At 39.4% G+C, this 9,949-nt stretch overlaps 1 protein-coding gene across 1 annotated transcript in view; it reads left to right on the forward strand.

Annotated features, from left to right (window-relative positions):
* prkg2 (protein kinase cGMP-dependent 2) overlaps positions 1-9,949 on the forward strand; it is a 48,129-nt gene that overhangs the window by 33,251 nt on the left and 4,929 nt on the right. Inside the window, exons 10-18 of the mRNA XM_069169294.1 lie at positions 1,204-1,302; positions 1,649-1,799; positions 3,336-3,472; positions 4,803-4,892; positions 7,094-7,235; positions 7,552-7,715; positions 7,810-7,932; positions 8,815-8,877; positions 9,189-9,255. Of these exons, the coding sequence (XP_069025395.1) occupies positions 1,204-1,302; positions 1,649-1,799; positions 3,336-3,472; positions 4,803-4,892; positions 7,094-7,235; positions 7,552-7,715; positions 7,810-7,932; positions 8,815-8,877; positions 9,189-9,255 (1,036 nt within the window). The remainder of the gene's footprint in view (positions 1-1,203; positions 1,303-1,648; positions 1,800-3,335; positions 3,473-4,802; positions 4,893-7,093; positions 7,236-7,551; positions 7,716-7,809; positions 7,933-8,814; positions 8,878-9,188; positions 9,256-9,949) is intronic.

Below are 9,949 nucleotides of genomic sequence, written 5' to 3' on the forward strand. Positions count from 1 at the left end.
ATAGACAGACAGATAGATAGATAGATAGATAGATAGATAGATAGATAGATAGATAGATAGATAGATAGATAGATAGATAGATAGATAATAGATAGATAGATAGATAGATAGATAGATAATAGATAATAGATAGACAGACAGACAGATAGATAGATAGATAGATAGATAGATAGATAGATAGATAGATAGATAGATAGATAGATAGATAGATAGATAATAGATAGATAGATAGATAGATAGATAGATAGATAGATAGATAGATAATAGATAATAGATAGACAGACAGATAGATAGATAGATAGATAGATAGATAGATAGATAGATAATAGATAATAGATAGATAGATAGATAGATAGATAGATAGATAGATAGATAATAGATAGATAGATAGATAGATAATAGATAATAGATAGACAGACAGATAGATAGATAGATAGATAATAGATAGATAGATAGATAATAGATAGATAGATAGATAGATAGATAATAGATAGATAGATAGATAGATAGATAGATAGATAGATAGATAGATAGATAGATAGATAGATAGATAGATAGATAGATAGATAATAGATAGATAGATAGATAGATAATAGATAGACAGACAGACAGATAGATAGATAGATAGATAGATAGATAGATAGATAGATAGATAGATAGATAGATAGATAGATAGATAGATAGATAGATAGATAGATAGATAATAGATAGACAGACAGACAGATAGATAGATAGATAGATAGATAGATAGATAGATAGATAGATAGATAGATAGATAGATAGATAATAGATAGATAGATAGATAGATAATAGATAGATAGATAGATAGATAGATAGATAGATAGATAGATAATAGATAGATAGATAGATAGATAATAGATAGATAGATAGATAGATAGATAGATAGATAGATAGATAGATAGATAGATAGATAGATAGATAATAGAACAATTTTAAACTAAACTAAACTAAACCAAACAACAGTGCAAATAATTAAACAAACAAACAACCAATTATTTTTTAGGTTCTCCGGTTCCCCTTCGGTCTCATGTGAAGAACAATTGCTGTAGCTTGGTGTTTTTCAGCTGCTGTCTTTCTCTTTTTTAATCTCAGAGGGACGACTCAGTGAAATCAGTTCAGATTCTATCCGCCAACATTCCTGCAGCTCGACTGTTGACGTGCGGTTTGCGTGTTTTTTTCCAGGACATTTGATCAGACGGTGGGAACCTTCAACGAGCTGCAGAAGTACCTCCAAGGCTACGTGGCGACACTCGATCGTGACGACAAGAAGAGGCACGCCAGGTAGGAGCGCCGGCGACGCTCCGGACCATCAGCACACCTGAACACAAGGAGACATGGGTCACATAACAGGAGGGTTCATTAGGAGCTGAGATTCAGTGGGATTGCAGAATAAAGTGGGCAAAGTCCTATTTAATTGGTATATTTGATTAAAATATTAATCTCAGCATCAATAAACAATAACATCAATAAATTAAAGTTCATTAATAATTGTCTGGTATTAAGATTTTTCCTTTTTTCCTGAGTGTTACAGTTAAAACAGAAACATGTTTGGTTTCATGGTTTATTTATCCTTCCCAGCGGTTAAATGTCGACGGTCCTCTTTCTGTCTGTCTGTGTCTCCGTCCAGGCGCTCGGTGTCTCGCCACCAGAGTCAGCCGCTGTCTCCGCACATCCTTCAGCTGAAGGACATGGTGGCCGTCTTCCCTCCGTCCAGGCCCTTCGACCACCTGGACGTCGTGGCCACGCTCGGGGTCGGCGGGTTCGGACGTGTAGAACTGGTGAGCCGGGAACTGATCCGTCTGTGGGCGGAGTCAAAGAACCAGGAACACAAAGGAAACATGTCGCTGTAGATCAGAGTTCGCCTCACTGTTACATAACTAAACAATTAGCTTAGCGTCGTCATGCAACTTAATCAAACCCTCCAACAGACTTCTTTTGTAAAACGCAGCTGTAAGCAGTGACATGAATGATGCTACATTTAAAGTGTTTTTCTCAGCGCTCCGAAACTGAAACAGAAACAGTCACAATTATTAAAATATGTTTAGTGCTAAATGTCTTTCTTTGTCCTCACAAACAGTGTTTCCGTGTGGACTTCAACATAAAGGAGCAATTTTTATCAAAACAGTTTCATATGCAGATAATAACTTGGTTTAGCTTCATGTTAACTTCAGATTCATCTTTCCACAGAACAACTGCTGTTCCAACAAACATTTATCAAAGATAGATCTAATCAGTCAGTTTTTGTTGTGTTTGTTGTGATCTAAAAAGTTTGATTTTGTGGTAGATTTTCAAAAAAATTGTGATGTAATTTGATGAGTTTTAAACAAGTTGTTATAGTAAATTTGTGGCAAATTTATTTAGTTTTTTTTGTGTGTTTTTATTAAGCACTACCTGATAATCAATACTCTGTAATCATTTCCTGTGATCGTTATCATGCTGCACATTACAGAAATATTTTAGTTTTAACCTTTTATTTAATCTTTTATTGAACTTAGAGAACCGTGGAGATAAAAGGTTCTAAAAGCTCCTAAAAGCTCCTAAAAGCTCTTAAAAGGTCCTAAAAGCTGCATATGTTTCCAGAACAGACCGTCTGTGACTGGAATATAGAAACAAGGACTACATCAGCTGTCAAAATAAGAGCTTTAGATGCTGTTTAATTCATGTTCATTCAACACATAGACCTGCTGGATGAAACAAACAAAGAGACGTCTCTGACAACTGGACGTGTGGAGAAAACTCATTTAACATCCAGTAATATGGAATCACTTCCTTTGATCACAAACATTTAATCATCATTTTAATGTGAAGAACACATTTCCCACAAACCCCGTCACTTCCTGTTTCTCCTCTTGTTCCTCTTGAGTTTTATTTGGAGATGAAAACAGGAGCAGAGACTTTCTGGTTGAAAAGAGGAGTTATTGTTGTTAATAAAGTGAGTTTTGTTTGAAAAGATTTACTTTATGTTTTAATACTTTCAGCACATATTCTCATGATGATTTTTGCGGGAAAATCGCAGGAATTACAAAAAAATTACAAACTCCTGCAAATATTGTGGCGTTAACTTGAATTTGCATTAATTATTAAGATCACGATTTCCTGATCAAGTCGCCAAAAAAGAACAAGAGCAATAATTACAGCAAGCAAAACCTGTTTTAATGTTCATATGAGAACATGACCATTGTTTTAGACAGATGACAGAAAATACAAACGTATCCTTTCATTTTATTTTCTCTATCAACACTGTGTTTTTATGGTGTGAGAAGGTAAATAAACCTTGATTGAGTGACATCCCTTCATGTCACATGCATGTGCAGGTGAAGGTGAAGGATGAGGACATCACCTTCGCTCTGAAGGTCATTAAGAAGAAGCACGTGGTGGACAACAGGCAGGAGGAGCACATCCACTCGGAGAGGAAGATCCTCGCCGAGGCGCGCTCTCCTTTCGTCGTCAAGTCAGTCCTGCTGCTCAGCTTCCACAATCATTTCCATTTCTTCTCCTGCGTGATGAATCTGTGCTCCATTAGTCTGAGGAAGCACTGCTGCATTTATTCGTTTTCGATGAGATCACAGCGTTGGCCTCCAGCTGATTACATCTTCTCAGTGGGGATATTGAGACGTCTGCCATGAAAACGTAGTTACGTGTTATGAAGCATTGCAACGGTATCTTTTCTGTGAGATTATGATGATCCAGTTTCACAGTGTGCAGCGGAGAAGACTCACATATTAAAGCTATTCTTCACCTTCTGAAACCCTTCCTGCGAGCCTCCTCTTCATCCACTCTGCACACTTCTTTTATTCCTAATCACTTTTCAAGACTCGTGGAAGGAGATCTGAGATGTAAGACTGGAGGGTAACAGAGTGGTGGAGAGGAGGACATCCACTTTACAGTTTCCAGTGCCTTTGAGCAGGATGATGATAAATCTGAACCTGCTGGATTTCTATTTACAATTGACTTTGGAAATATTAACACATTGTAGTCCACAAATTAGGTAGTAATGACTTCAGATTAGTGAGTCCACTCCACGACTGTTTATAAAAGTGGACGTAGCTTCTGTAAAATGGTTCTGATCCAGAAGTGTCTTCAGCTGCAATACCAGCGAGTGCCACTAGAGGTCGGCTCCAAAAAGCCTCCGGCTCCATAGACTCCCATTCAACTTCTCTCATCAAATCCAAAGTGAATAAAATGTGTCCATCAGTTATCTCGGTGTTGTTAGCTAAAGTCACTCCTTCTTATTAGTTTTCTGGAGGTCCATCTGAAAATAATCCCTCATTCATTAGAAAAGAAGATTCAAGAAGACCTGTTTTTGGGGGCGTGTCTGTTTGATTGACAGGCCTGTGGTGCAGTCAGGTTACAGCTATCGGTGGGCGGGACGTAGTACCGTCAGGTTTCCGATCAGATTGGTCAGATCCACCGCTGGCTCCTCCCCCAGCTTGTCCAAATATGGTCACTTCCTGCTCCAAACCGCTCCGAACTAACAAAGATGGTGACGGACAGAATCTGAACTGGAGGATTCATAACGTTCACAAACCAACGATGACATCACTGCTGGTTGATGACATCACTGATGGTTGATGACATCAATGATGGTTGTCGGATAGACAGCACCAATTTGTTTTAAATTAAAACATGAAATTGAAATAATAGTATGAATACATACATATTAGTAACAAAAAGACAGTTGCGGGTCTGAACTGACAGAACAGAATGATGATACTTCTGCTGTTTACACGAAGGTCAAACTCTTATTTTGAAGTTTAACCTGTGTGCTTCTTTCTCCACAGACTGTACCGCACATTCAAGGACGACAAGTATGTGTACATGCTGCTGGAGGCCTGTCTGGGTGGAGAGATATGGAGTCTGCTCAGAGACAGGTGGGAGACGTCAACCACTGACTTCACAAAATCACCACATTTAGCCTGCTGTCTGTAAAATAATACCGTTTCTGCTGCGTTGTCATTTTGTCAGCGGTGTACAAAGTGAAAACCACACTTCAGTTAAAATCAAGATGTCTATATAACTACATATAACTTATGAGGAATTGACTTCAGTAAGTAGTCTGTTGAAAGAAAAAGTAAATAATGTTTTGAAAAAAGGAAGCAGTCAGACTATTGATAATGGAAGTTTATTCTTTTAAATACTGTAACACCTGCTGAACCTGTGGGTACAAGTGAAAATTATGATTTCTGTTATTCAGCTATCATTCAGAGCTGCATGTCTCTGGTCTGTGATTACTGGCCCCATTGTCAGTAATTATGGTTCATTGTCTTGGATCTCTATGCTGTCCTTTTCTCTTTCTGCTCTCCTCTCACCCCAACCGGTGGAAGCAGATGGCCGCCCACCTCTGAGCCTGGTTCTGTCGGAGGTTTCTTCTGTTAAAAGAGTTTTTCCTTCCTTCTGTTGGAGGTTTCATCCTGTTAAAGAGAGTTTTTCCTTCCTTCTGTTGGAGGTTTCTTCCTGTTAAAAGAGAGTTTTTCCTTCCTCCGGTTGGAGGTTTCTTCCTGTTTGAAGAGAGTTTTTCCCTCCTCCGGATGGAGGTTTTCTTCTGGTTAAATCGAGTTTTTCTTTCCTCTTGTTGTAGGTTTCTTCCGTCAAAAGAGAGTTTTTCCTTCCTTCTGTTGGAGGTTTCTTCCTTTTAAAAGAGTTTTTCCTTCCTTCTGTTGGAGGTTTCATCCTGTTAAAGAGAGTTTTTCCTTCCTTCTGTTGGAGGTTTCTTCCTGTTAAAAGAGAGTTTTTCCTTCCTTCTGTTGGAGGTTTCTTCCTGTTTGAAGAGTTTTTCCTTCCTTCTGTTGGAGGTTTCTTCCTGTTAAAAGAGAGTTTTTCCTTCCTTCTGTTGGAGGTTTCTTCCTGTTTGAAGAGTTTTTCCTTCCTCCGGTTGGAGGTTTCTTCCTGTTTGAAGAGAGTTTTTCCCTCCTCCGGATGGAGGTTTTCTTCTGGTTAAATCGAGTTTTTCCTTCCTCTTGTTGTAGGTTTCTTCCGTCAAAAGAGAGTTTTTCCTTCCTTCTGTTGAAGGTTTCTTCCTTTTAAAAGAGTTTTTCCTTCCTTCTGTTGGAGGTTTCATCCTGTTAAAGAGAGTTTTTCCTTCCTTCTGTTGGAGGTTTCTTCCTGTTAAAAGAGAGTTTTTCCTTCCTTCTGTTGGAGGTTTCTTCCTTTTAAAAGAGTTTTTCCTTCCTTCTGTTGGAGGTTTCATCCTGTTAAAGAGAGTTTTTCCTTCCTTCTGTTGGAGGTTTCTTCCTGTTAAAAGAGAGTTTTTCCTTCCTTCTGTTGGAGGTTTCTTCCTGTTAAAAGAGAGTTTTTCCTTCCTCCGGTTGGAGGTTTCTTCCTGTTTGAAGAGAGTTTTTCCCTCCTCCGGATGGAGGTTTTCTTCTGGTTAAATCGAGTTTTTCTTTCCTCTTGTTGTAGGTTTCTTCCGTCAAAAGAGAGTTTTTCCTTCCTTCTGTTGGAGGTTTCTTCCTTTTAAAAGAGTTTTTCCTTCCTTCTGTTGGATGTTTCATCCTGTTAAAGAGAGTTTTTCCTTCCTTCTGTTGGAGGTTTCTTCCTGTTAAAAGAGAGTTTTTCCTTCCTTCTGTTGGAGGTTTCTTCCTGTTTGAAGAGTTTTTCCTTCCTCCGGTTGGAGGTTTCTTCCTGTTTGAAGAGAGTTTTTCCCTCCTCCGGATGGAGGTTTTCTTCTGGTTAAATCGAGTTTTTCCTTCCTCTTGTTGTAGGTTTCTTACTGTTAAAAGAGTTTTTCCTGCCTTCTATTGGAGGTTTCTTCTGTTAAAAGAGAGTTTTTCCTTCCTCCTGTTGGAGGTTTTTTCCGTTAAAAGAGAGTTTTTCCTTCCTTCTGTTGGAGGTTTCTTCTGTTAAAAGAGAGTTTTTCCTTCTGTTAGAGGTTTCTTCCTGTTAAAGTGAGTTTTTCCTTCCTTCTGTTGGAGGTTTCTTCCTGTTAAAGAGAGTTTTTCCTTACTTTTGTTGGAGGTTTCTTCCTTTTAAAAGAGTTTTTCCTTCCTTCTGTTGGAGATTTCTTCCTGTGAAAAGAGGAGGATGTGACCCTTCCTGCTAGCAGAACATTAGAATTTGTCTTTCTTGTCGTCAGGGGAAGCTTTGATGAAACAGCGGCCAAGTTCTGTGGCGGTTGTGTCACAGAGGCATTCGATTACCTCCATCGTAAAGGAGTTCTCTACAGAGATCTGAAGCCTGAGAATCTCATGCTGGACACTGAGGGGTACATCAAACTGGTGAGTTTACTGCCAGCAACTGAACTTTTTCTGTCTTGACTCTGCAATCCTCATTGTAAGCATTTTGTGATGAATAGTGTGTTTCTTGTAGTTTTTAGTCTTATCAAAGTCATATCCAAAATGTGCGGTTGATCGGCAATGACATAAGTTTTGCAGCTTCAATGTCACGAAGCTCAACAGTTGTTTTTTTTAGACTTAATATATTTCATTGACTGACGTCTTTAACCTGATGCTGACTGTATTGTTTGTTATACTAAAATAATGGAGATAAAACTGCCCTAAATGGATTTTTCACTGAAAAACTCTGCCGTCCCAGGTTGACTTTGGTTTTGCCAAGAAGATGAGATGTGGCCAGAAGACTTGGACCTTCTGTGGCACACCAGAGTATGTGGCCCCAGAGATCATCCTCAACAAGGGCCACAACTTCAGCGTGGACTTCTGGTCACTGGGTATCCTGGTTTTTGAGCTTCTTACTGGCAGGTCAGTGCATGTGGTCCTCTGGGAGTCCAATTTGCAGCTTAGCTTTGTGGGATTTTAGTCCGTTATACTCATTATTTTCTTCTTCACCCCACAGTCCTCCATTCACAGGAAGTGACCAGATGATGACGTACACGTTCATCTTGAAAGGCATTGAGAAGATGGACTTCCCCAAGAAGATCACCAAGAGACCCGAGGACCTCATACGCAAGCTATGCAGGTACGACATCACATGGGGGAGGGGAGACTTTCAAAAGGAAGTTAGAAAATGGAAGTAGATAGTTAGTCCTCCACTTTCAACTTCCAAAAACAGAATGTGATGATCGTTGATGACCTCAATAATTATGTGAAAGAGAAGACAAGTTTTAAGCTAGAAAATCAGACCTGTTGGGTTCCACTAGGCACGAGACGAGTACTTGGCTGAAACGAGTATCCCAGTAAGAATAATGTACTTTTGACGAGTACGAGTATCATCCGAGTAATTGTGTCAATATCCGTGCTGATGAAGGCCTCTAACAGACACTAGCTGTGTGCACACACCGAGGCAGATACACACCAGATAGACACCGAGGCAGATTCACACTGAGGCAGATACACACTGAGCCCCACTGAGACACAGACCCACTGTCTGTCAACCTGTTCAGTCTCTGCAGTAATTCAAAAGAATTTGCAACTCTTCCAATTAATTTCTGTCATCGGCTCGTTTCAATCAGATTTGTATAAAATATCTTCAGCCGAGTTACTCTGACAACTTTGCTGTTACCGGACGACTCGCAGCTCGTTACTCTGCTTCAACCTGTTGTTTCTTCCATCGGCTCCTTCCTCGTTAACATATCTTCACCCAGCTGAGCGCTTTTACTGAGAATATAGTGTGAGGCTGGATGAATGTTTCAGTGTGGACTGTCTGCATGAATCACCGTCAGTTTAGTGTCTGAGCTCGAGCCTTCAAAATGTCAGCTCTCAAACCAACGAGTGGCGTGGTTGTTTGCTTCCACTTAATTTAAACAAAGCAGCAATATTACAAAAAAAAAGAATCCAAGAATCTTTGGACCAAAACTGTAATTTTGGGAAAAGTAATTACCCACTTTGATCTACTTTACAGGAGGAATCCCTCGGAGCGACTGGGCAACCTCAAAAATGGAATAACAGATATCAAGAAGCACAGGTAAGAAGGAGCTGACTCATTTTACTGCTGATCTCAGTGGGAAGATTATCTGTGCAAATTAGCGCTGATTGATGTGGGCCCTTTCAGTCAAGCACACCCCCAAATATAAGAGCTAAAGCTGCTGTTTCCTTGTTACAGAATAAGTAAAACTCTTAACATCTACAGGGCGAGTTGGGGAAGAAAAATACTGTTGTCACAATTTTCTTTGATCTTTGTCTTGCTTCAGTCAAACCCATAAATTGAAAGAAAAATAGATAAATTGTTTTACATATGGACGTGATTAATATGTGCTATCAATAATGTGTCTGAAGGTGGTTTAATGGCTTCAACTGGGAGGGGCTGAAGGCGAGGACTTTACTATCTCCACTGAAAAGAGACGTAAGTATAGATATTTATTTAAACTTGTAAAACCAGGCGTGTCATATAATTAATGTTAACCACGGATAGACATTTAACTTTTTTACTTCCACAAATGTCGGTGACAGTGAAACATACCAGAATATACAAATGCAAGCGCATCTGTGGAGCAGCGGTAAAGTAGGAGGAACAGATAATTAGAAGGTGGTCACAGCTGACTGCAATTAATGGCTAAGTAAAGCAGCAGTGCAGCATATTGTCAGTTTCTAATGACTGAAGAAGGAGCAGACCGGCACCACCATCTAAACTTTACCCAGGAAGAAACTGACATACTTGTCTGGAGGTTCACGCTCATAATTGCCGAATTTATGGAACTACAAATCGGCCTCCACGGACTGATGATGTTCAATTGACTGGTGAAGAAGTAACTAATATTATAAATGACTCTTCCTCTGGTATTGTGAGAACCGCTGCCCAGTGTAGGAAGAGGTTCAGTGATAAGACGAAGAACCAAACAAAAGCCTGTGTCTTATAAACACTGACATTAATTAAATGTCAAAGTGAACCAATAACACTCATGAACACAGTGAAATCAGGAGCTGGAATCATGTTGAGGAGTGAGCAGAAGTAAATGATTCACACTTAAAGCTCCCGATGAAATTTATTTATTAACAACACTGATGAAGCGCAATATGCTCCAAACATCCCTGATGTC

Source organism: Embiotoca jacksoni, unplaced genomic scaffold, assembly GCF_022577435.1.
Source record: "Embiotoca jacksoni isolate LCO1_2020_lvr unplaced genomic scaffold, fEmbJac1.0.p SCAF_44, whole genome shotgun sequence".
Lineage (NCBI taxonomy): Eukaryota > Metazoa > Chordata > Actinopteri > Embiotocidae > Embiotoca > Embiotoca jacksoni.